The following is a 27,730-nucleotide window of genomic DNA, read 5'->3' as shown; positions in this document are numbered from 1 at the left end:
CCTCCGGGATACCTGCCAGACCCAGGGCGCAGCCGGGCTCCGGGCTCCTGCACCGCGCGGCCACACCTCGGCAGGGACCCTCACACCCCTCACCCCCGCCGCCGCGCTGACCTCAGCCTCCTGGCCCAGGTTCTGAGAAGTCCGGTGGCCAGGACTCGATGAGCACCTTCAGAACCCCAGGGAACTGAAAGTTTGGGGCGTTCTCCTCGGATTTGCTATGGGACATAAAACCAGTAGGAAACATCCAAAGACTTCTGATTTTCCCTTTTATGTTTTTTTAAAGTATATTAAAATGTTTTTCAAAACGTTTTTGTGCCCAGGCCTTGCTGGTGCCCTGGGCGCCCCGAGGCCTGGCTGTCACGCTATGCGGCCCTGCTGCAGTCCGTCGCTGCTTCCTGCTGTCAGACTTGGGCAGCCTCCAAATAGCCATCAGCCACAGACGCATTTGTGCCTTGTGATTTTGTTTGAAACCGAAACAGAACTCTGTTATGCGTTTAAAAGCTTACTGGGCTGCTCAGGGACTAGTGTTTTGAATGAACTTCTTTGAGTGTCTCTATCAACTTAAGCTAGTAGCTACTGTGCCCCCAGCAGCCACCAGAGACGGGGACAGAAGAGTAAGAGCAGGGGATCCCCCTGCGTGAATCCGTCCCTTCAGGGTGGCCTCACCTTCAGGGATTGGATTGCAGGAATGGTTTCAATGACAGAGCTGTGTGAAAGTTTTAAGAGTTTTTAGTACTTACAGACCTTGGAGGATACACAGCATGCCTAGAGGGGACACACACACACACACACACACACACACACACACACACACGGAGGTCAGGGAGCACACGGCGAGGAGAGTGAGTGTGGAGTAGGGGAGGGAGGGACCGACGGCTGGGCCAGCAACTTTATTCAGATAATTTCCTCTGGAGAGCTCTAACTGGTGATTTAAAGCAAGCAGGTGAAAAGGCGGAGGTGGGAGGAACTTGCACCGGAGTTTGAAGCTGCAGTAATGCCCTATTATCATGTCACATGTTTATTTCTCGCAACCAGCCGTTTGCGTGGGGTATGGTACTGGAAACTGTCCATGGTAATTGAGCCCTGCTCCCGTTATTAAAAGATAAACAAATTTGAAAATGGATGCTGAGATAACACCAAATTATATGCACTCACTAGAACCAGAACCACCATTTGGAACATTAGTTTTATGTGCAGATGTGATTAGAAGTTTCCATTTGCTATTATATTTGGAAAGTGTCCCACTCACTGCAGAACTGGCTGTAAGAACCCAATAGGAGGAAGGGTGGGGCTACAGGCCAAAAGTGCCTCTTCCTCGGAGAGGACAGCCTCTGTTGGAAAGCATGAGACACATTTCGACTGTCAGGAAAAGAAGATACTACGTCTCAGGGCTGCTTGTGTTGAACTGGTCAGGGAAGAAGGCATGAGATAAAATGTAAGCACGGGGAATCATGGATTCCTGAATCTCTTGCAGAGAAAATCATATGGTAACTGTCTTGACATGTGCCTTCTACCTTAATTCTGATGGCTTTGGGCTGTCAGGGAATGAATTTCATTTAGTGGTGCTCAAATCCTGGTATTCCTCAATACAAGTGGGAGTTTCTTAAATCAGGAGGACTGTTTTGATGTTTAAAGGGTGCCTCCTTAAAACAGCTAATACTGTATTTTTCCTAAGATGGTTTCCAAAGTTCTTTTGCGTGCATTACCTTACATGCATCCTATTAGCTATTCCTTCCTTGTCACACTTGGCTTCTAAGATGCCACTCTCTCCTGGTTTGGCTCCCAGTTTCTTGGCCATTCGGTCTTGAGATTCTTTTTCTTTACCCCCTAATAATTTGGTGTCCCAGGATTAGACTGAGAACCATGGCTATGTGTGCTCCCTGGGAGACTATAGTGTATCTACTCTGTTTTACCTTGGATGTACATGTTTGCAGATGATTCAAAATTTCAATCTCCATCCCTGCCCGCTCCCCCTTTTTTATATTCATATCCAGCTGACTCCTGGATGTCTCCATTTATATGTTCCATTTATATATCTTGAACTTAATGTGCACAAATCTGAGTCATCTTTAAAGACTGACTGCTTTTCCTGCACTTTTTTTCATAAATGAAGACAGAAACTTAGGAATCAATGTTGACCTCTTCCACTCTCTCACATCGACTCACATTCCTGCCTACTTTACCATTTCGATACCTCAGTTTCATCCTCTCTTCGCATTGCTACTGTGCGAATTCAGATCTGTAGTTTGCCTTGCTTGAACCATTACAATTCCTTCCTACCAGGTCCCCATGTTGCCCATGTTAATTCCTGCATACCCTGCCCCTTCCCTACTTATCCTCCACATGGCTGCTAGAGACCTGGCTAGTTTTACCTCTCCAGCCTCAGGTCTCACTTTTTATTTTCCATTTCATTTTGCCTTGTTCTCATCATCCTTTTGTGAACACAGTATGGCTGAAGCAGCCAGTATGCAACCATGAAGACAAAAAGTCTTGTGCTAAGGATGGCAGGGCAGAAAGATGGAACGAATCTGGACTGTTGATAACACCACTGTGCCATCATGTCAGCTCTGAACTAGCTATCTCTGACTATTCGCAAGAATAACCACCCCCTAACTATTTAAGCTACTGTTAATTTAGGTATTTGTCTGATTCTAGTGATACACCAAGCTTCAGAGAAATGAGTAAAAAAATCGGTTGTGTTTTCAAGAGCCAGAAATGGCCTTTTCTCTACCATTAGTAGAGTCTGGTTTGGGCAATGTTCATGCCAACTGTTAAATTCCTGTTATGTGTGAATAAGCGTTCTTGCCAACGGCAGTAAATACAGAAGCCTGTTATCAACAAACTACACCATAGGCTGGGCATGGTGGCTCACGCCTGTAATTCCAGCACTCTCGGAGGCTGAGAGAGGCAGATCACTTGAGGACAGGAGATCCAGACCAGCCTGGTCAACATAAAAAAACCCCAGCTCTACTAAAAATGCAAAAAATTAGCTGGGCATGGTGGTATGCACCTGTGATTCCAGCTACCCTGGAGTCTGAGGCATGAGAATCGTTTGAACCCTGGAGGTGGGGGTTGGAGTCAGCTGAGATCATGCCACTGCACTCCAGTCTGGGAGGTACAGCAAGACTGTCTTAAAAAAAAAAAAAAACTACACCTTAGTTTGAACTAGAGGTCATACTAAGAGAATATACATTCTAATGAGAGTATAAGCAAATCAAAGCCTTCTGAGGAGCAAGAGTTGGGAGATTTGGGGCATCATGAGCACTCTGGAAATGGAGAGAGAGGTCATCCAGAAAAGAGAAAAATGGAAAAACTGGCACGGGATTCTGGGGCCAGCTTTAATCACCAAGATTTATTAGTTTTTGATTACTGCTTTATTGGGACAGTTCAGTTTTGAAAAAAATTTACGTGGGTTGACGCTGTGGTCTGAATGTTTGTGTTCCCCCATATTGTTGAAATCTAATCCCTAAAGCAATGGTATTAAGAGGTAGGGTTTAGGCTCTGCCCTCATGAAAGGGATTAGTGCCCTTATAAAAGAGGCCTGAGGACGCTTGTTTGCCCCTTCCACCACATAAAGACATGGCAGGATGGCGCCATCTTTGAAGCAGAGAGTGAGCACTTACCAGACACCAAATTTGCTGATGCCTTGATCTCGGACTTCCCACTCTCCAGAACTGTGAGCAACAAATCTCTACTGTTTACAAATTACTCAGTCTAAGGTATTTTGCTATAACAAACTAAACAAAGACAATCGATTTTTCTTTTAAAGGATAGCCATAATAGTATTTGATAGCCTGGTTATACTCCATTAAATGAAAAGTAAGCAGGAAAAATGACTTAGTCTATTTCAGAACATTTCGACATGTGTGAATATGAAAGGGTAAGTTTGTCTTCATGGTCCCTAATGGCAGCTGCTTAGCCTTGAATGCCACTTCCTTTTCTTATAGTTTTCTCTACAAAGGAACAGTTCTTGGGGGGAAATGGACGATAGAGCACACAAGAGGGTACAGTCAAAGCCAGGAGATGACTTTGAATGGGCCTGCTATACTCACAGCAGGTCAGCAAGAATCCATCCCATCTTCTATGTTAAAAGCAAAGGCTGATTAATGTTAGTTTATGAAAAATAGGCAATTATACAAAATACAGGATTGGAACCAAAATTTGCTTTTAAAATGTGAGTTTTTAACACTCGAAGGATTTCATTCTTAACTCTCAATTGTATAATTACAAAAAAAATCCAAGTTTCAGGAAAACATACTTAATCCTAACATAAAATTCATGTCACTTATCACAAAGACAGTCAAGTGTATAAAGAAGAAATGAAACAGAAGCAGTATTTACAAATTTAAACTACATAAGATGTTGTGAACAATCTTTTGTTAATAAACAGCACACTACATACTTTTACACACTACATTTCAAAAATGCATCTGTGAATAATATGATAAAGCGCATAGTATTGAAGACTTTAAAGGTCATCATGTTGAAGACTTGAAATTAAATTCAAGGTTGTAGTGATGAAAAATTTCAAGTCAAGGTCTTAGCAATAAAGACTTTAAATTCAAAGACAGATTGTCTAAGGACAAACCACTAGCGTTCAAGTTGTTTACTCAATTAGTTCTCTGTGAGTACAAAATATTAGGAATCACTAAATGGATTAGCCTAATTACAAATTCTGATCATTTCTAAATAACTCACAACTGCAAGAAGTCTTTTGCCAGAATCAGTCACATAGTTTCTCTCTATCCTTGTGCAGGTTATTTTAAATCCTTATTTCTAGATTGATATAAAATATTTTAAAACAAAGGTATGTCTGTTCCTTAGCTAGAGAACTATTCTTCCATTGACTCCTGGAAGAGAAAAAGATTCCCATTTCCTCCTCTACCTCAAAAACACAAAGCAAACCCAAACAATCCAATTCCTAATGTAATGTCACATAGAACCCAGGGCCTGGAACAATATTTCATGCTAGTTTCCTGCTATATGCAGAGAACACTTTAGTTATTTACATTATTGAGAAATCTGTTTAACAGCCTAGAATGATCCTAGTGCTTCCATCAGCAGAAGGCTTGCTAAAAAAGGCGTGAGCAGCGGCGTCGGCGAATGGGAACATCAAAGACTCTCCTTCGTCTCTCCTCTTCATCTTCTTCATCTGATTCATCCATATCTGCTGAATCATCATCCTCGTCTTCCTCTTCTTCCTCCTCCTCTTCTTCTTCCATCTCTTCATACTCATCAGGACCCATTTCCTTGAAAGAGAAAACAGTCTTTTGATAAGAGCATCTATCAGTTTTAAACAGTTATTTCATGTAAATTCTCATTTATCTAGAATTCAAACAGCCAGACACGCCAAATACGAATTTCCATAGACTTGAACAGTGTACTCTCATAACACACAAGCGGATGCAAGATTCTGGATTAGATTTTGTATCTCGTGTTACATAATGCTCAGTGCGGTTTTTGTTGTTATTGTTTAATGGAAGATCTTTTTAAAAAAATATTTATTTTTAGCTTTTCTTAGAGACGAGTTCTTGCTATGTTGTCCAGGATAGGCTCAAACTCCTGGGCTCATGCAATTCTCCCACCTCAGCCTCCTGAGTAGCTGGGACTATAGGTACATGCCACCTGGACCCGCTCAGTATGGTTTTAATGGTAAATATTTCACTAAGGCAGTACTTATTTTTTATACAGTAGTTGGTAATTCATAAAGGTAGCAAACAGACCACCTGTAACAATCCAAGATACAGTTTTACTGAACTTATATTCATATACTGAATAATTATTAATCTATATACTTACAGAAAAGAGGATATAAAAATATTAATCAAGTATGACCTCTACTGGTAACTTTTATGCATTGTCAACAAGAGTTCTGAGATTTTTATGGAGCTCCTACTATACAGACACATCATTTCAATTCAACCATCAGTAGCCTATACTTTTTTAAAAAATATTTTTATTTTTTTAGTGGCTTGAAACAACAGTCATTTTTATCTCTCATGATTCATGTGGGTTGGTATTTGGGAAGTATTCAATGGGGTGGTTCCCGGTTGGGGTCTCTGGTGATGTTGCAGTCAGACGGTAGCTGGAATTTCACTCATCTCACGAGCTTCTTCATTCACACATCTGGTATCCGTGTGGCATGATCCAAATATCTGGAGTTTGAAACAGCTGGGGCTCCTGGGTGCCTCCCTCTATCTCTATGTGATGTCTCTACATGGTCTCTTCTGCATGACGGCTTCATGGTAACTGCACTTCTTACATGGTGGCTCAGGGCATCAAAGACATATGTCCCAGGAGAGAGAAAGAACTCTAGGCTGAAGGCATATTACCTTTTTCTAACTAGGAAATCACAGTGTCACTTTGCCAATTCATTATAAGTACATCACTAAAATCAACCCACGTTGGAGGGAAATGACAGCTTCTACTTCTAAATTAACTTGTTGGAGGCTCTCAGAATAGAACAGTAGTGATGTTGAATGTGCAACATCTGAATCTCTCTTGGAAATATCAATTCTGCCCATGCAGTATCTTTAATCAAGCCTTCGCTTACTCTGCTGTCAATGTTCTTCTCTCTCACACATTTGAAGACACAATGGGAGGAGCTGCTACATTGAACAGAATTCTGAATAGCCAGGACCTACTTGGTATTCTGGAGAGTATGGGGCAACTTTTGGCATGATGTCAGCCAGAGTCCTTCCACCAAGGCCTTTATGGCGTTACGTGATCCACCACCCCATTATCCCTCTGATCTCATCACCCGCCTCTCCCCTCCTGTTCACTGCACTCTAGCTACACTGGCCTCCTTGGGTCAAGCACACAAGCACATTATTGTTTCAGAGCCTCTACACATGCAGCTCCTTTGCTTCGAACACTCATCTCCCACATATCCACCTAATTCCCTCTGCTCCTTTCACGTTTCAGCTTAAATGTCACCAAGGCCTCTCCTGACACATCTTTATGTTAGAACAACCTAACAATAAATTCTTTATCCCCTTTACTCTGCTGTTTCTCCATAGCACTTATTACCACTTAACATTAGTACATAGGGTTTATTGTTACAGTTTGTCTCTTTGAATTGGAATGTAAATTCAAAGGCAGGGAATTGATTATATTGTTTATCACAGTACTCAATAAATAGCAGTTGAGCAAGCAAATGAATTAATATAGGAGAAAGGAATTGTGTCACTTAGGATTTATTATAACACTAACAACAACAATAACAGAGAACATATACACTGATATGACTTATAAGACATTACATTCTTTTTATCTTTGGATTTTTTTTTTTTTTTAATCTAAGGAATGAAGACTTTGAAATTCAGTTAGGAGGTCCAAAAGGTGGGAAAGGGAAAGGCTTGGGAAGTTCTAAAATGTGGTATCTGAGTAGTATGATCATTAATTATCTTAATGAAGAAGAAAACAGAAAAACTGTTAAAGAACTCAATGTGGCTAAAGAAAGAGACTGCTCAGAAAAAAGTGTACAAAGTGTACACACACGAACAGCATATGAAGAGAATCACACACAGAGAGGAGTGGAAATGTGAAGCCAGAGCCTCTACAAGTGCCCCAAACGAGCCACACACATACACCACCTAGACCGAGAAAAGACACAGGCCAATGAATGCATATTTCCAAGAGGCATTCCAAGGAGAAAGAAAAAGGAATTGTTAAGCCTACGAATTAATCAGACTGGTAGAGGACGGAAAAGGAGCAGAACAAGTCTCCGTATCAGAAAACTATTATTTCAACAGGAAAGGTCAACAAATACAACCACCATTGTCTAATATTGATAAGAAATAAGTCCAGAATTCTCATTTTATTTCTCATCCTTGAGAGAAAACATTTTCCACAAGGCAGGTCAAGATTTTATATGTTTATTTGTGGTTAGAAGGAAATGAAAACTAGTAAGAAAGAACATAGTTAAGAGAGAGCTGAATATGTAATGGATTTATTATTGTCATTTGAAAAGGAACTAATAAGTAAATATTGTAAAACTTTCTCAGTTTTAATTCCTGATATGGTAAGTATTAATACAATCCACATAAGCAAGAATTCTTCAGAGCCCTCAGTAAGTTTTTAGAGTTTCAGGGGGTCATGAGACTGAAAGTTGGCAACTACTGTCCTTAAATAAAGACTACTTTACACCCACCCTAACCAACATCAAAAACAAACAAGACTCCAAAGGATCAAGTTGACCCAACAGTAACTCAACTACCTGCCAAAACAAACCTCAATGCTCTTTAAACTTTAGGACAAAGAATATTATCAGTGATAAAGAGGGAGATTTCATAATGATGAAAGAATCAGGTCATTAAAAATACAAAATAATCCTTAGCATATTTGCATGTAATTATACAGCTTCGAAATACATGAAGCACACCTGGCAGAACTAAAAAGAGAAACAAAAACTATAATTACATTTGGAGATTTCAACAATCATCTCTCACTAGTTGATAGGACAAAGACCAAAAAAAAAAAAAAAATCACAAGTATACAGAAGACTTGAAAAGCACTGTCAACCAATTTGATCTATCATATGTAGAATAATATTCCCCCAAATAGCAGAATGTACATTATTTTCAAATATACAAGGATTATTTACCAAGATAAACCATAATTTAGGGCCATAAAACATTTAAAAGGATTGAAAATACAGAGCAAATTCTCTAACCACAATAAAATTAGAAATCAATAGCCAAAAGATAACTGAAAACTCTCCAAATGTTTGAAAATTAATACATTTCTAGAAAAGTCATAGAGTAAATTAAATTACAAGGGAAATCTAACACTATTTTGAACGACATGTTCATGAAAACACATCAAAATGCATCTAAATGAAATGCAGCTAAAACAGTGCTTAGAGAGAAAAAAGGTCTAAAATTACTAATATAAACTTCTACCTTTAAAAAGCTAGAAGAAAAGCAAATTAAATTCAAAGTAGAAAGAAATAAAGATAACTGCAAAAATCAATGCAATAGAAAATAAGCAAATAGAGAAAATCAGTAAAACCAAAAGTTGCTCCTTCAAACGATCAGTAAAAATGATAAGCCCCTAGCTAAAGCAATGAACAAAAGAGAAGATATAAATTAACAATATTAAGAACAAAAGAGGACATGTGACTATGGCTTTTGTAGCCATTAAAAGGATATCATGGGAATACTGTCAATAATTTTATGCCAATAAATTCAACATTTAGATGAAATGGACAAATTCCTTGAAAGGCACAAATTACCAAAACTGAAACAAGAAGAAATAGAAAATATGAATATTAAAGAAATTAAATTCAAATTTCAAAATTTTCCCACAATGAGAACTCTAGCCCCAGATAACTTCACTGATGAATCCTATCAAACATTTAAGGATAAGATTATTCCAAACTCATACAGATACTGGGCTGGTCAAAAAAGGAATTCTGTTATGCGAAGTAACAAATTCGCAGTACTGGAAATACAGTTTCTAGCATTCCTCCATTGGAAGAAAGCTAAATCTTCACTTCCAAATGTACACTGTAGATTCTTTTCACTAGATATGTCATACATGTAATGGCCCAAAGTCTCATTATCATCCTTCTCTTTCCCAACTGGAGTTGAAAATGTGCCTGCTCTGGGTCATATTAATATCATGTCTCTCTTCCAAAACTTATTTTAGACCCATCCACTGGGGTCATTCGAGGAGCTAGCGGGCATTTTCCAAACATTCAACACCTATAACTCAATTGTATTCTGGGTATATAATTCATATTTTATCCCCATTGTATAACTGGAGCTTCATAATTTTCTTTAATCACATTATAGTCTCTAAGATTGGGGTTACTGTTACACTTGTCATAAGGTAACCCTAAAACTGAGATTTTTAAAATATACCTAGTTGATTTAAGAAATGATCCCAGAGAGGCTGCCAGAAGTACACATCTACACATTAAATTCTCTTTATAATGACCGTTAGAGAATATTTGTTTATTTGACATTAAATTGGAAGTTTTAGCAAAAACACTGTAGGAAGTTGTTTTCCCAGTCTTAATGAAATAAAATAAAGCTGATTTTAACTGGTCTAATGTGGTATTTCTCATAATGTAAAGCATTTAGGCCACTGAAAAGTGAAAAAGAAGTTGAATCTTTAAAACAGATAGCAGAAATTCTCTGGTTACAGAGTATGGCACCTTACTTGTCCATCTCTCTCAGCAATTCATATGACCCCAAGATACTTCCTCAAAATCTCTAGAGTTCTCTGGGACATTATTTATAAACTAACTACTTGCCTGCCTTATCTGTAGTGTTAACTCTACAAAGTCATATAAATCAGCACTAGAGGAAAATTTAACTTACCAATCGGGCTATAGACACCCTGAATGTTGGGCATGCCATATGGAATCGGGGAATGGCAACATTAAAGATCTTGTCTTTAAAGTAAAGAAAATGGAAGGTATAATATCCTTCCATGTATCCTGATGTTGTAGAGAATGTGGTACAGCTTGTATATTCATATACCCGACCTGGGCTGATGATTGGAAATTCACCTACAGGGAAAAGAGTAACAAGAAACCAAAGTATAAAATTCATTTCTTTATTATAATACATAAGGTATGTTCTCTATGGCATTATGTAAACTATGAAATTGTAAATGCAGAGTTAGAAAAAAAAATTCCAAAAGAAAATGCAACAAAATTTAACAGTGATAGGACAATGAGTAGGTATTTTATTCCTCTTAACACTTTTTTGTTTTTTTGAGACATAATCTTACTCTGTTGCCCAGGCTGGTGTGCAATGGTGTGATCTTGGCTCACTGCAACCTCCATCTCCCAGGTTCAAGCGATTCTCCTGCCTCAGCTTCTTGAGGAGCTGGGATTAAAGGCACCTGCCACTATGCCCAGCTAATTTTTGAATTTTTAGTAGAGACGCGGTTTGACCATGTTGGCCAGGCTGGTCTCGAACTCCTGATCTCAGTTGATCTGCCCACCTTGGCCTCCCAAAGTGCTGGGATTATCACCCACCATGCCCAGCCCTCTTAACATTTTTTAAATGTATTCCTCAAATTCTCTACAATGTAGAAGGTGGGAAGTATCTAGTAAAACAAACAAAAACAGAACAGGTATGTTTCTTTTTCAAAAAGCTTTGAGGCATTGAAGACACAACCTTTGAGACATGAGTAATAAAAAGCATCACAGACACCAGTTCAAACAGAGATAAGGGTAATCCAAATATTTTAAAGTAGCAAGAAACAAAAACATAAAATTGTGAAGATGCATCCTAAGCATTCAGACCAGACAAAATAACACTCACAAGGCAGAGTCCTTACACCACTGACCAAATAGCAGAAAAAGAATTGTGGCTTTAATAAAGCCTCTTAGCACTAGATCCAGGGAAAAAATTCGTTAAGTAACCATGTAGATCTATTCATGGCCATGAATTTAGAAAACCTTAAGCTGAATTCTGCATATGCTTAGGACTGATAACAGAAGTACATATCTTAAATATGTTATTTTTCTGGAGTACATATTCAAACCTGAAGAATCTGGGTGCTCAGAGATTTGAGATAATCATAATTTTTAAGAAAGCTAAATGACAATGGTAACTACAACTAAAGTGACTGAGATCCACAAACAATAAAGATCTATGCCATTAATTTTAACATTTCCCCCCAAACTTCAAAAAACATGACCAATACAAAATTTATTTCCTCTTTCTGCCCTATGCTTTCTAACCCACAAAATATAATGAATAATGAACCAGTTTTAACAAAAAAGAATAAAAGAAGGAAAAGCAAAGAACTCCAGGTGATCCACAGAAAGGGAAATCAATCCCTGAATAATTAAGTTTGCTATTATTTTAGAAAAGTTAATGCTTAAGGGATTAGACTAATAGGATAATGACCTTGATACATTATATTTATGATGCAAAGTCTAAAATTTCTTCTAAGGGTTTAATGTATAAACCTAAATCTTGGGTTTCATACCAACTACTCCAGGTCCTTGAACTTCTTCCACGTCACCCTTAGCATTTGTTATTCTCCAATAGCGACTGTCCAACTGACAGGCCTTCTCAGGAAGTGCATCCTTTGACATTTCAATCCTAGAGAAGGGAATAGGGTGGTAAAGACAAAAATCTGGCTTTTTTTGTTTCATTTCTTTGGTTTAAGAGATACAGTATTCAGGCTAATACTATGAAAGAAAATTTCCAAAAAATTAAGAAACCCAACCCAATGGTAGCCAGCTATTTTTCTAAGTTCTCAAAGATACTGGCTTCATTAGTTTGATTTCCCTACTAAAATACTTCCAGTATGTATATATGCTTGTATGTGTATTTTAAAATATACTTGTATAACATAAAATATATTTTAAAACACAGTATCCTTAATCCCTTAGGGCAATGAGTTATCTTTGTGTCATAGCACAGAATACTACTAACATAAATTTAAAATATTTGTTTCTTATTTAATAAAATCCAGTGTCTAACGCCATGTCTGACATCCATGAAGCACACAATACACATTTATTAGATTTTTAAATTGAATATAAATAGGCCAGATGAAATTTAAAATGCATGACTTTATCATGGCAATTTGACATTTTCTAGAATGCATTACAACTTAGAGCTTTAATGATGACTACAACTTACTGGTCCATTTCCACAGTACCTGGCACAATACTTAATACCCAGTATATTTTTTTTTCTTTCTTTCTTTTTTTTTTTTTTTGACGGAGTTTTGCTCTTATTGCCCAGGCTGGAGTGCAATGTCGCGATCTTGGCTCACTGCAACCTCTGCCTCCCGAGTTCAAGCGATTCTCCTGCCTCAGGCTCCCGAATAGCTGGGATTATAGGTACCTGCCACCATACCCAGCTAATTTCATATTTTTAGTAGAGACAGGGTTTTTCCATATTGGTCAGGCTGGTCTCGAACTCCTGACCTCAGGTGATCCGCCCACCTCAGCCTCCCAAAGTGCTGGGATTAAAGCTGTGTGCCACAGTGCCCAGCCAATACCCAGTATATTTTCAAGAAAAATAGGCCAGGCACAGTGACTCATGCCTGTAATCCCAGCACTTTGGGAGGCCAAGGTGGGTGAATCACAAGGTAAGGAGTTCAAGATCAGCCTGGCCAACATGGTGAAACCCCATCTCTACAAAAATACAAAAAAAAATTAGCTGGGCGTGGTGGAGTGCACCTGTAATCCCAGCTACCTGGGAGGCTGAGGTGGAAGAATAGCTTGAATCCAGGAGGTGGAGGTTGCAGCGAGGCAAGATTGTGCCACTGCATTCCAGTCTGGGTGACAGAGCAAGACTCTTATCTCAGAAAAAAAAAAAAAAAAAAAAGGAAATAAAGAAATAACTTAAATAACTTAGAGATTAATATGTAGTCAAAGTCCTCCATGAACACTATACTGTAGAAAATGTATCCACTTTCCTCCAAACTTCAGCAAGTTCTTTCAAAATGTGTCTTACATACCATGTCAAATGGGACAACAGAAACATTGGTTATATCTCACTATTAACTGAAAGGCGACCTACTGAAAATTCTCACCTGATTCGGTATGTGAAGAAATAGTGGGGTGGATGTACAGAGCTCAGTTCTGGCAGAAATGATGTGGAAACAGAAACGGTAATATCCCCAGTTGTTGCTATACACTCTGGATCATGAACATATCTAGGTAATTTTAAAATTAAACATTTTAAAATCAACTACAAGATTTAAAAGATACAATACAAAATAGCTTATACTTTAGGATGAAAAATTTAAATCATATTTCAGACCCAGAAAAGTTAAATTATATTTGGGTATAGTCCTATTAAACTTAGAAGAAAACTAGATACAAACTACAAAACATTGGTGATTCTGGATAAGTAATGACAGCAATCAGGTTTAATGATCAGTGGTTCAAATAATGTATCAGTAATTAGGTTGGAAATGAAAATGAGCTTATTCAGTTTCCAGAGCTAAGGAAACTTTTGGGACATCTGAAAACCCAGCTATACCTCCTGAATGATGGCTCTGACAATAAAAATGTGCAAATATGTTGTTCCCAGAAGCCTCTAATGTATAATCAATCTATCATTTCTGCCAACCAGGCTATTATGAACCAATATTACCTTTAATATTAGCTACAATATCTGAACATTCCATTTAGAGATAATAAATATTTGCCAGGAGTTAACAGTTACTGACTTGCTGTTCATAACAAATCTATCAGTTGGCAAACAACTTTTTGTTTTTTTTCAAAAATAAATTATATAGATACTATAAACTCATTGTTTCTAAATCAAAATCAGCTTTTTCTTGATTCTTCCAGATAACAAAAATACCAGTTGTCTAAGTATTTAGATGTTTGGCTTTAGAGTGAGAATAAAATAGTGAGATTGAAGAAATTCAATCTTCTATCATCAACCTCAATAGAGAGGTTCTATTATCAACCTTCTTGGGAAACTTCATTTCATGATTTGTGACTGATCATTTTTTTTTTCTGATTTACAATCATCATTTCAATCCAAAAAGACCCAAATAAAATACCTGAAAATTTGGTCTCTGATGATGGGGAAGCCACCTGATACAACATTGTTGACATAAGATGTAAACCAGTCAGTAAAAGTAGCACCTAGAAACCAGGAAAGGGGGAAACAAAGAAAAGCACAGTTTTTGTAAAATCTCTACAGGAAACAATTGTAATTCCTCTATGCTTTACAATGTGATGCCAAAACTAGAAACATTTATAGATATAATTGTACTAATCATTTATAAGGTTAATTTCTATTTTCAATTCTATCTACCTTATTTCCTTGGGATTCTCCCCCTCTCCATCCCCTCAACTGTTGTTATTCTCCAATGACCTTCAAACTATTTTTTTACACTTATAATTAATCAACTTTTAAACTTTAATTCATTCTGGTACAAGAATGAAAAGCCTTCTGTCTGTAATTTATTGAACATATAGAACAAAGGTGATGCAGCTATGTCTAGGAAGAAACTACAAGAAAAATATCAGTACCTATTCTCAGATGTCCCTGGTCCAGGTACATCCTGACTCAAGCACAAAATTTTGGCAGAAGCCAGGCTCAGTCTGGACATCTACCAGGGACATGGCATTGTGGAGTTCTGTGCATCAGGCCAATCCCAAAGTGGTCTAGCTGCACACTACTATAGATTCCACCATATTCTTAGTGACTAGCTCAAAGCAGAAAAAGATTACTGGAACAGTCTGGTCCAGACCATATATCTGTGATCTAATGATTGGATTATGACAAGTATTTACATGAATTAATTATGTTTACCCCTTCTAGGTAATATTTAACATAACTCTGTCAGACCCCCCATTTTTTACTGTTAATACAACTCAGTGCCTAGCACATATTAGTCCTTTAATGTATGTTGTTCAATGAATTTCCTTGTAATCCGGTTTCAATTAACCCAGTTTCTGTATTCTGTCACACTGAATGTCAGATGCTAAATGTATAGTATTTACTAGTTATTCTATTTAGGGAATGATAAAAGATATAATTTGGCTTGTATCTAAGGGTACAAGGCTTTAAGCTTTTAAAAGGCCTCAACTGAGAGAAGACAAACTATAATAGTTGGCTCTTTCCACAATATTAATGACCCATTCTGACCCATTATTTATTAAACACTATGTATTCAAGGATCACTGATCATGTACCCACTTTGAGTAAGATAATAAGAAGCTATATGAATAATATCATTAAAATTCATGGAAGGTATAGTTTTATGTTTTTAGCACTAGTAATTTCTCTGAAAGAGTTTTTTAAAAATCATACATATATATACTTTGTGGAAAAAATGTTATATAAGTAAAAACAAATTTGTGGTTTACGTAAAAAAAAAATTGGCCTTGTGTATTTTAATCTACCTTAATTTATTACAATACATACCAGAGTGTGTTCTTCAAGATGAGGATAGACTAGGCTGTATTCACTACTAAACTTATCTGACAGACTCCAGTTTTTTTAAATATCTATTAATAGCACACTGAACACCAGGATATGCCATTTTATGTGTTACCAAACATCCTAAGAAATCCAAAATTAGCTGAATCAAGATGCAATTTCTATGTTCTAAGGTAATTTACCTTTTAAAGTAAGCCCATGTGTTGGAGTCTCTCTGATAGTTCTGGGGCTTTATCAAGACAGCTGAAAGGAAGCTCCTTTTTCATCCTTCCTCCTTGCATTAATTTCCCACCTCATCTCTTGTCAGTGTCTCTCAATCTTTTACTTTGCTCTCCCATTTTAAGAGAAATACCAGCTACTAGCATAGTATTATTACACCTTAGTACTCTGCTGGAGTGGTGTTCTAAGATAAACCTGGGCTACTAGGATAGTATTATGACACCTTAGCACTCACCACACCATGTCAGATGAGCACCAAACTAAGAGTAAGGAACTCACAGAGCCTAGGCAGCAGCCTCCCTTAGCGCTCGGCTGCCTTTCATTTATAAACTGAGTAGCACTGCTGGACTACAGCCACTATGGTAATCTCTGAAAGCGTGTGCTATGCAAACATACCAATGAGGGCAATGAGCATAGGAAAAAGCTCCAGAGAGTGCTTAACTTAGAAACCAGAGACCACATGAGTCAGAGTGAGCTGAAAGCTAGGACCTATATTTAAAAGCTTTTTATAACTTACTAGGTAAGGGTGAGATACTGTGAAGCACATCACGAACCTCGAATGTGCTATAGTATGGAACAAACAGAGACTTATACATTGTTCAAAGTTCCAATGAGAAGATAGAATTAAATACAAACTCCTTAGTCTACAAGGACCCTTTACTATTAATGTACGGAGATGTTTAATATATGTCAGCAATGGTCTTAAAAAGCAGAATGGAAGCAGTCTGGAAGCTTCTCTAGGTGGCCAAAATGTAAACAAGACAAAACTGGATGAATAGCAAAGGAGTGAACTGTAGTTACTTACAAATTGAAGAGTTCTCAAAACCTATAGGAAATACTCTTTTAAGGCTAGAAAAACTAGTTGTACCAAGGAGTTTATGAGGCAGAGAGTTTATATTAGTCCCTAAATACTGTTGCTTTGGAGGTCTCTAATGTAACTTAACTTAATGTGACAGTATCTTAATGTTACTGTATTACCACCAAAAGAGAAAAAGTTTAAAGTTGCTTTATATATCTGTATCTCCAGTTATACATGAATATAATGAATGAAAAATGTATGTGCATGTTAAGAAAAATATATAACATTCACAGCAATTCCACGTATTTAATTGCCTTATAGAAGAGTCCTCAGAACATGAGACTGTATAAGGATTGGATTTTTTTCCAAATTAAAAGTACTCAAAACAAAAACTGTTCTAGTGAAAACCTAAATGCAGTACTTTATGAACCAACAAACCTTAAATAAATCCAAGTATGAAATTGCCAGCTGCTAAAGTAACTAAAAAAGCTTTTACCAATTTAATTTTCTTATTATATCCAGGAGGAAGAAGGGGGAAAAAGACTTTTTTCTTTCCTACCTATGATAAACATGTCAATAGCAGCTGGATTTCGAGCCATTTGGTCCTAGGTGAGAAAAAGAATACAATTGATAAAAACATATTTTACTTAATTTTTCATGTTCATTATCTGTATCTTTCCCTAGAGATGAGGCAAAACAGAGAAAAATAAAGTTGAGATAAGAAGATATATGGCTTGTTATCCTAGAAGAAACGGTTCTGAATTCAGAGTCAAGAGGTCTGAACAATTCTAGGTTACTCACTCCTCTCAGTAAGTGGAGAGCAAGCTACCATACTACAACCTTACAGAGACATCAAGTCAAAAATGAAATAAAATGTATGAAAATGCTTTAAAAAATTAAAAGCTATAAAAGCTCTTTTTTTTTTTTTTTTGAGACAGAGTCTTGCTCTGTCACTGAGGCTGGAGTGCAGTGGCACAATCTTGGCTCACTGTAACCTCTGCCTCCCATGTTCAAGTAATTCTCTGCCTCAGCCTCCCGGGTAGCTGGGATTACAGGCGCCTGCCACCGCACCCAGCCAATTTTTTTGTATTTTTAGTAGAGACGGGGTTTCACCATGTTGGCCAGGCTGGTCTTGAACTCCTGACCTTGTGATCCGCCTGCTTCGGCCTTCCAAAGTGCTGAGATTACAGGCGTGAGCCACTGGCGCCTGGTCTAAAAGCTCTTTAAATATATAAAATGTTATATAGAGTCACATGTCTCAACTATGAAAAGCATTTTCTTTTATTTTTTATTTTTATTTTATTTTTTTGAGAGGGAGCCTTGTTCTATCGCCCAGGCTGGAGAGCAGTGGCTGGATCTCAGCTTACTATGATATCCACCTCCCGGGTTCAAGCGATTCTCCTGCCTCAGCCTCCCCGAGTAGCTGGGACTACAGGCATGCACTACCACACCTGGCTAATTTTATTTTTATTTTTAGGTGAGACAGGGTTTCGCCATAGTGGCCAGGCTGGTCTCAAATTCCTGATCTCAGTTGATCCACCTGCCTCAGCCTCCCAAAGTGCCGTGATCACATGCGTGAGCCACCACACCCAGCCAAGCATTTTCTATTTTAAATTTCTCTTTTGAGTAAAAAGTTCACATCTAGGCAAAAATGAAGGCAAAGGTTGTGTAACTGAAAAATTACTGAGAACTGAAAATTATTTCTTTGTTTTTATTAAATGAAACCAATACCATAATATTTTCTGTGGTTACATTAAAACAGTAAAAGTCTGCTAAAAAAGAACTACATTTTTTGATATGTCAGATACCCCTGAAGAAAGTTTCAAGTTTTTACTGCACTCAGAGAATGAATCAAAGGATGTTCACAGGCTAAATTTTCGAAAGTCTGAAACATATATTACAATTAATTATTGCAACAAAAAGCTCCTAATCAGTTTTCCTTAAACTACCTTAACACAAATCGCAGCTTTCCCTCTGTAGATACACTAGTTTTTTAAGTCCAACTGTCAAGTTTTCTCTTGGATTCCATGCCATTATGTCAGAACATTAACTCTAGTTGACAGGTCCATAACTAAAATGCATAATATTCTATACCTATTCTATAATCCTAAAAATACCTAATGCACACATTTATACAACCATCAGAACACATCATAATGCCATATTTAAACACATGTTCTACTTACTGGACATTGGTAGAAAACTTCATTTTTATTTCGGCCCTCTGCAGCTTCCACTGCTATGTACTGACTCAAACCAGTATGTATGCAAAAAGTTAAAGGGAGACAGTATTTCAGTCCCTGTCTCTGCTGGAATCCTCCGGCAGCTGTATCGACGTCTAACAAATCTTCAGAACGATAGTGATTAGACAACGCCATGCTTCCCAATAACCTGAGGAGCATACAGACTCAAACATGTAATACATGGCATGTAATACATGAAGCTGTGCTTCATTTTTCTGATGAATAATAATTTCATGTAATAAATTCATGTAATACATGAAGCTGTGCTTCATCTTTCTGATGAATAATAATTTCCCACTCACAACTTTATAAGTACCGATTAACATGACAATTCCAAATCAGGAATACCCAAAGCACTATAATTTCTAAATATTTAATTCAAACTCCTTCAATTGGAAAAATTCTGATTTAAGTTGAAAATTAATTAAATGTCTAAATGGCAATGTTTTAAAAAGAAACACAGTTTTATTGTTTTCAAGAATCTATCTTGCCGTGATATATTGATTTGCCAGTGTTTTGCTAGCCATGTATGTATGGCCAATTTAATGTTTACAGAAGCAATTAATTCTCTGATGCCTTTATCTTGATACGACCTTTAGCTTACCCTATGCAACCAGACAGTAAATGTAAAGCAGCTTAAACCTTGTCCAGATTTTCACAAACTTGGATGCCTATGGTGTATAGATTAATCTCATTAAATATACATATAGCAATATAGGTATCAAGGCATTCCTTGATGAGATTCCTAAGTCTCAATGCTTAAGTCATGTATAGATAAAAATCCCTGTGTTGCAATTTATGACCTATTAGTCATAACTGTTCTAAGAGTCATAACTCTAAGAGTTACAAAGTTCTCTCCTGTTTGCTCTTAAAATCTGACAATTTTTCAACTTTGTCAAGTTTCAGTTCAATAGGAAAAAATAGGCAATAACAGCCAGGCACGGTGGCTCAAGCCTATAATCCTAGCACTTTGGGAGGCCAAGGTGGGCGATCATGAGGTCAGGAGTTTGAGACCAGCCTGGCCAACATAGTGGAGTCCCGTCTCTACTAAAAATACAAAAAATTAGCTGGGCATGGTGGCGGGCACCTGTAATCCCAGCTACTTGGGAGGCTGAGGCAGGAGAATCTCTTGAATCCGGGACAGAAGGTGGAGGTTGCAGTGAGCTGAGATCACACCACTGCACTCCAGCCCAAACGACAGTGCAAGACTCTGTCTCAAAAAAGAAAAAATAGCCAATAATTTAGGGTTATCTAGTTCTAACTGACTTCTGTTTCTGATCCATGCCCAATATTTGACTTTTTTTTGAGACAGGACCTTGTTCTGTTACCCAGGCTGGAGTGCAGTGGCTTACTGCAGCCTCAAACTCTTGGGCTCAAGATATTTTCCTGCCACAGCTCCCGAGTAGCTGGAGCAATAGGTGCATGCTACCATGTCCGGCTAATTGTTTTTAACTTAATTTTTTATAGAGACAGGATCTTGCTATGCTATCCAGGTTGGTCTTTAACTCCTGACTTCAGCAGTCCTCCTGCCTTGGCATCCCAAAGAGCTAGTTTCAGGCGTGAGCCACTGCACCCTGCTCCCAATATTTGACTTCTGAATACTACATTGTAATCTCAGTATGATCACCTCTGGGATTCCCTGAACTCATTCAACCCTCATCTGAAATTGTAACAGAGCCTCACATGACTCTTCACACACAAAGGAACAACAGGTTCCAATAAGAACAATGCAAAGTTCTCCTTAAACTCCTATTAGCATTTCACAAGCACAATGTCTCTGAAACAGCTTACTTTCATAAAAGTACAAAAGGAGTAGACCCATTCAAAGCACATGCCTTCAAAAACTGTGGGTGAATTTTGATGACTACTGAATGGTCTACCTTTACCCAAAAGCTCCACAATATAAGGTGGATATGGTGGCTGGAAGCCTGAGGCAGGAGAATTCCTTGAGCCCGACCAGCCCGGGCAATATAGCAAGACCCCATCTCTAAAAATAATAATAATAAATAAAAATTTAAAATAATAAAAGTTTATGAAAAAAAAAAAAAAAAAAAAGCTGAGCCAGGCCAAACAGTATATGCCTGTAGCCCCAGCTACTTAGGAGGCAGAGGCAGAAGGATTGCATGAGCCCATGAGTTAAAGACCACTAGACTGGCAACATAGCAAGACACCATCTCTTTAAAAAGAAAAAAAAAGACTTGGTGTGGTGATTTGAACTTGTAATCCCTGCACTTTAGGAGGCTGAGGTAGGAATCGCTTGAGTCCAAGAATTCAAGACCAGCCTGGGCAACATGGCAAGACTCATCTCTACAAAAAATACAAAAAAGTAGCTGGGCATGGTGGTGCACCTGTACTTCTACCTACTGGGACAGCTGAAGTGGCAGGATCGCTTGGGCATGGTGGGGGTGGTCAAGGCTGCACTGAGCTGAGATCACACCACTACTCTCCAGGCTAGGACAGAGTAAGGCCCCGTCTCAAGAAAAAAACAAAAAAAGTTCTACAATAAATACTTCATTTTTTAGAATTAAATTTTAAACAGGCCATTCAATTATAGACTGCGTTTAATATGACAAAACATGATTTTCTTTAGTGTAGTGTATGCAGCTCTGAATAAATGATTGCTTTTATGTATAGTAGGTAGAATTTGCATCAAGCTCCCAAAATAATTTGACTAGCCAGTAACCAGATACACATTTCAAGAGTTCTGAAGAATTTAGTTAAAAAATACTCGCACTCACTTTTACTGTATGTCCCATTCCCCATCCCATACCAGACTTCATGTTAACTATACAGATGCGTTGGTAGAAATTATGTTTTTATGAGATATATTTATTTTGGTAAAATCTAATTCAAGCTATAGATTTTGTCTTGTGGATTGCTATAAAGGAGAAAGGGAATTCCCATGCTTCTTTAATTTGTTAAAAGTAACTACAAATACAATTTATTTACTTTCATTCTAAAAAATAGCTTGCTTCATTAAAAATAGCTGTAACACTGAATATCTTACCCAGGAACCACTAATTTCTGTCCATTGTGGATTCTGTATGAACATCGATAATCATCAGGAAGCTTGCAGCCAATCTGCGCTTCCACAGCATCAAGGTCTTCCTCTCGAGCACCCTCTGTAAAGGCACCAAAAAACAGTGAATTGTGAAGAAGTAGCCTTAAATCTAAGAAGAAATGCAATTTATTTGCTAACTAATGAGACAATCTTAGAGTGAGTGAATTCTGTCCAAAATATACAGCTGAAATTGAGGGAAATGAATTGAAACTCATTTGAAGCACTCAGCAAGCAAATTTCTTAGTTCCCTCCCAACAGGGAAAACACTGGCACTTAGTAAAACATGGAAAGTGCGCACCAATGAGATCCACAATAATGTTTTCACATTATAATGCAAACCTCTAAATTTCTTGAATCTAAAATGTTCATACTGCTTTTTTTTAAAACAACAACAACAACAACAACAACACCCCTGGAAGTTGTCTAAACTGATGTTACTCAAGAGTTTTAACATTGACTCTCAATGGGAAATATAGAATATAAGGTATGGGCTCATGTGTGCAGAGGTAATTAACTTGAATTCTATTTTTCATGTTTGTAAACTTGCCATATATTCTAGCTTTGAGAAGTGGGAAACAATGACAAATTCCAAGAGAAGAGATCGACATTCAGCAGCAGCCCACCAGTTGTTGGATCAAACCTCTAGCTGAATGGTGACAACAAAAAAATTGGCTTGACAATTTTCAAAGAATCACAAAAGCAGGGGAGAGGGTCCAGAAAAACAGGGAGACTGAGAGGTAAGCCAGGCATCAGAAACCACCTTGTCTTTAGACAATTGTCAATTCAGAAAGCAAATATGAGATTGAGTGGCCAAGCAGCTGAGCAAAGCTTTAGGCAGTACCACAGGGTTAGAGGGCAAAACAGAGTTCCGCGTCCACAAAGGAGAGAGGGACCTGGTAAAACCCAAGGTTTTTGGGCTAGGATCCTGACTGACCACATCCTAGGAAAAAGAATGAATTGAAAATAAGACTAGTCCTCACAAAGACTAAAGCCCAGCTTTCAATCATATAAATCCCTGATTACATTACAGTGATCTGTCCATTGACTAGCTGCTAGCCAAAAGCAAAAGTAATCTTTAGACGAAAATAACATTACTCCAAAATACGAATTATGTCTAGCAATGAATTAAAAACAACTAGGCCTATACAAAGATAAGATCTGACTAAAGAAAGAGAAAAAATAGAAAATAATAGAACCAAATCCATAATACATCATTATTGGAGTTAATAAACATGGACTTATAAATAATCACAATTGATACATTCAGTGAATTAAATGACAAGATGGAGAATTTCAGCAGAGAACTAGAAACTATAAAAATGAATCAAATAGAAATCTTAGAGCTGAAAAATGTAAAAACTAAAGTAAGAATACACTGCAAGCGTTTAACAGCAAATCATAGTTTTAAAGCTAAAGAAGAAATTATAAACTAGAAGCCAGGTCAGTAGAAAGAAAGGGGTGGAAAAACATAAAAAGAGCCTAAGACACAAATGGAAGGACATGGCGGAAAGGTCTAAGATAGGTGTACTGGAATCCCAGAAGGAGAGGAAAAGCAGAATGAGGCAGAAGCAGTATTTGGAGATAACAGCAGACAATTTTCCAAATTTGATGAAAATGTCAAACCATGATTCAAGAAGCAGCATAAACCCTATGGAGAAAAATTATAAAGGAAATCATTATCTAGATACATCTTGGAAAACTGCTAAAATCAAACACAAAGAGAAATTTTAAAAGCAGCCTGGGGGCACGGTGGGTATATAATTACCTTCAAAAGAAAAGCAATAAGATTGACAGCTAAATTCTCTACAGAAACAATAGAAGTTAGCTGGACTCAGTGGCTCATGCACGTAATCCTAGCGCTTTGGGAGGCTAAGGTGGGAGAGTGGCTTGAGGCCAGGAATTCGAGACCAGCCTGGGCAACACAGCAAGACCCCATCTCTATAAAAAAAATTTTAAAATTAGCCAGGCATGTTGTCATACCTGTAGTCCCAGCTACTCGAAAGGCTGGGCTGGGATGATTGCCTGAGCCCAGGAGTTGGAGTCTGCAATGGGCTATGATTGTGCCACTGTACTCCAGCCTGGGCAACAAAGTAAGACCTTGTCTTTAAAAAGAAAAGAAACAATAGAAGTCAGAAGAATGATATCTTCAAAGCGGTGAAGAAAAATCACTGCTGACAAGAACCCTATATCCAGTGAATATATCCTCAACAATGAAGATGAAATAAATACATTTTTAGATAAATGAAAGAAAAATTCAGCAGCAGCAGTCAGTTAAAAGAAATATCAAAAGGAATTCTTCAGGTGGAAGGAAAGTGATCCCAGGTGGAAGCATGAAGACACAGGAAGGAATAAAGGGCAACCAGAAAAGGTAAATATGAGGGTAAGTCTAAAAGAATATTGAATATGTAAAATAAGAATGTTTCACAGAAATTAAATATGTTAAAAATCAAAATCACAAAAACTATAAATCAAAAGGCAGGAGGGAGGTGATTGGAGTTAAAGCATTCTAAAGTTCTTTCATTGTCCAGGAAGTGGTAAAAATATTAATTTATATTAGACTTTAATAAGTCAAAGATGCAATATTGTAATCTCTAAGATAATCACTAAAAAAAGAAAGGAGGAAGGAATGGAATAAAACATAAGAAGATTTGCAAAAAAGGAACAGGAACAGGTGGGAACAAATAGAAAAGCAAACAGAAACATGGTATATTTAAACTCAAACACATTAGTAAATCTATTAAATATGAATAGACTAAATAATCAAATGAAAAGACAAACTGACAGACCAGATAAAAACAAAAAAACTAGGCCGGGCGCGGTGGCTCACGCCTGTAATCCCAGCACTTTGGGAGGCCGAGGCGGGTGGACAACGAGATGAAGAGATCGAGACCATCCTGGCCAACACGGTGAAACCCTGTCTCTACTAAAAATACAAAAAAATTAGCTAGGTGTGGTGGCGCACACCTGTAGTCCCAGCTATTAGGGAGGCTGAGATAGGAGAATTGCTTGAACCCGGGAGGCGGAGGTTGCAGTGAGCCGAGGTTGCGCCACTGCACTCCAGCCTGGTGCCTGGTGACGGAGTGAGACTCTGTCTCAAAAAATAAATAAATAAATAAAATACTAAAAATAAAAATAAAAAATAAAAAACAAAAAACTATATACAAGAGACATATCTTAAAGTAAATACAGAAAACAAAGCTAGAGTAGCTCTACTAAAATCACATGAATAAGACTTTAAGGCAAACGACTTTATTAGAGCTAATGGAGGGCTTTTCGTAACAACAAAAAGGTTAAATTCACTACACAGATGTTATAATTATAATTTTATGTACCTAATAAGAGCTTTAAAAAATATTTTTAAATGAACACTAAAACAGGGAAAAGGTATCTCTACAATTACAGTGGCTGTAGTTTTCTCCTGCTGTAATATTAGCAGCTTAAAGCACTTATCATTTCACAGTTTCGTAGGTCAGAAGTCTAGACACGACTCAACTGGATCCTCTGCTCAGGCCCCACAAGGCTGAAATCATGGCATCAACTGGGGCTGCTATCTCATCTTATGTATAATATGCTTAGGATCCTCTTCCAAGCTTACTGGCTGTTGGCAGAATTGATTCCTTAGAACTGAGGCCCTCAGCTCCTGGAGGCCACCCAGCATTCTTTACCATGTGGCCCTCTTCATAATATGCCAGCTTGCTTATTCAAAGTCAATAGGAGATGCACATTGAATCTCTCTGACTTCTGGAAGGGCCCAGTCCTTTTAAGGACTCATCTCATTGAGGCCCAGTCAGGATAATGTGCTTTTTGATTAATAATTAACTCAAATTCAACTAATTTGAGACCTTAATTACATATGCAAAATCTCTTCATATAATATGACCTAATAATGGGAAGAAAATCAGTTATTTTCACAGTACCACCTACACGCAAGGAGAGATCATTATACCAGGCATGTACCAGTGCCTGGGAATTTTGGGGCTATCTCAGAATTCTGCCAACCACAGCAGCAGATTTTTATTATAACTCTCTCAATAACTAATAGAACAGTTAGACCAAATAATACAGTAAGAGCGTAAAAGATTCCAACAAGATTAACAAATTTTACCTAATTATATATACAGTACTGAACTCCATAACTGCAGAAAATAAATTCTTTTTAAGTATACACAAAACATTTACCAAAATAGGTCATATACTAGACCACAGAATAAGTCCTAACAAATTTTCAATGACTGAACTCACATAAAGTATCTCCTATGATCACAGTGGAATTAAAATATAAATTATATTTAAAAGATTACTTTAAAAGTCCCAAATTTTTAGAAATTAAATAATACACTTCTATATCATTCACAGGTTAAAGAAGAAATCAAAGAAATCAGAAAATAATTTGAACTGCATAGCAATGAAAATGCAATGTATTAAAACTTACGGGACAAACTAATGTGCTTAGTGGAAAATTTAGAGCTTTAAATTCATTTGAAAAAATAAGAAAGCCTGAGAATCTATGATCTAAGTAATGATCTCAAGTCAGGAAAAAAAAAAATCACAGTAAATTCAAAGAGAAGACATCAAAGAAATTAATGAAATAAAAAACAAACATACAGTAAAGGATTGACAAAGGCAAAAGCCGGTTCTTTGATAAGATTCATAAAATTAATTCACCCCATCTAGCAAGACTGATGAAGAAAAACAGCAAAAGTATAAATAATTAATATCAGAAATGGAAAAGGTGATATCACCACAGATCCAACAAGCATTAAAAAGATAAGAGGATATTGTGAAAAGCTTTATGTCGATAGATTTGAAAATAGATGAAGTGGACAATTTCCTAGAAAATAACTTATCAAAATTGACATAAGAATAAATAGAAAATCAAAATAGTCCTGTATCTAATAAAGAAATTGAATCCATAATTTAAAACTTTCCTACAATGAAAACTCCAGAACTGAATGGCTTCACTGGTGTATTCTACTAATCATTTAAGCAAAAAATAAGACCAAGCTTACATAAACTCTTCCAGGGAACAGAAAAAGACGCAACACTTCCCGACTCGTTTTACAAGGCCAGCATCATCTTGATACCAATACCTGACAAGAACATTGCAAGAAAGGAAAAATTACAGGCCAAACTCTCATGAACATAGATGTAAAAATCCCAATAAAATACTAGCAAATCATATCTAGTACATATAAAAAAGATAATATATTACAACCAAAGTAGGTTTATTCCAGGAATACAGAGTTGGTTTAGCATTCAGAAAAGCAATTAATGCATTTCACTGCATTAACAGAATAAGGAGAAAAATCATGAGAATCATAAGACAGACAAGGCATTTGATAGAAATTCAATTATCCATTTAAAATACAAAAACCAAAATCCTCTTCCCAAACTAGGATCAGAGGGACTATCTTCAACCTGATAAAGAATATCTACAAGAAAACCTATAGCAAATGTCTTACTTAAAGGTGAAATGCTGAACGCTTTCCCTCTGTGGGTAACACCCCCATGGGCACCG

The 27,730-nt window shown here is 37.3% G+C and overlaps 1 protein-coding gene across 3 annotated transcripts; it reads right to left on the bottom strand.

Moving 5' to 3' along the window:
- Positions 1 to 4,086: 4,086 nt before the first annotated feature.
- Positions 4,087 to 27,305, bottom strand: FBXO3 (F-box protein 3). 3 transcript variants are annotated; one of them, XM_017530547.2, is made up of 9 exons: positions 27,222 to 27,304; positions 22,159 to 22,273; positions 19,095 to 19,299; positions 17,468 to 17,513; positions 14,503 to 14,587; positions 13,519 to 13,641; positions 11,956 to 12,071; positions 10,329 to 10,519; positions 4,709 to 5,249 (listed from the first exon to the last, which is right to left on the bottom strand). In XM_017530547.2, the coding sequence occupies exons 3-9, from the start codon at positions 19,284 to 19,286 to the stop codon at positions 5,073 to 5,075; spliced, it is 930 nt and encodes a 309-aa protein (XP_017386036.1). In that variant the 5' UTR covers positions 19,287 to 19,299; positions 22,159 to 22,273; positions 27,222 to 27,304; the 3' UTR covers positions 4,709 to 5,072. The 3 variants fall into 3 exon arrangements, with proteins under 3 accessions (XP_037595187.1, XP_017386036.1, XP_037595188.1); XM_037739260.1 differs by lacking the exon at positions 4,709 to 5,249 and adding an exon at positions 7,181 to 9,240 and having other exon boundaries at positions 27,222 to 27,305; XM_037739259.1 differs by lacking the exon at positions 27,222 to 27,304 and having other exon boundaries at positions 4,087 to 5,249; positions 22,159 to 22,275.
- Positions 27,306 to 27,730: the final 425 nt, after the last annotated feature.

Source organism: Cebus imitator, unplaced genomic scaffold (assembly GCF_001604975.1).
Source record: "Cebus imitator isolate Cc_AM_T3 unplaced genomic scaffold, Cebus_imitator-1.0 Scaffold66, whole genome shotgun sequence".
Taxonomy (NCBI): Eukaryota; Metazoa; Chordata; class Mammalia; order Primates; family Cebidae; genus Cebus; species Cebus imitator.
This window is presented reverse-complemented; position numbering and strand designations above follow the sequence as displayed.

Excerpts from the sequence above, each read along its gene's own strand:
- FBXO3 (XM_017530547.2), bottom strand. The coding sequence starts at position 19,286 with ATGGCGTTGTCTAATCACTATCGTTCTGAAGATTTGTTAGACGTCGAT. Across the intron at positions 12,072-13,518 it reads TTCTTCACATACCGAATCAG|GATTGAAATGTCAAAGGATG; the intron begins GTGAGAATTTTC and ends TCCCTTCTCTAG. Across the intron at positions 10,520-11,955 it reads TCAAGGACCTGGAGTAGTTG|GTGAATTTCCAATCATCAGC; the intron begins GTATGAAACCCA and ends TTTTCCCTGTAG.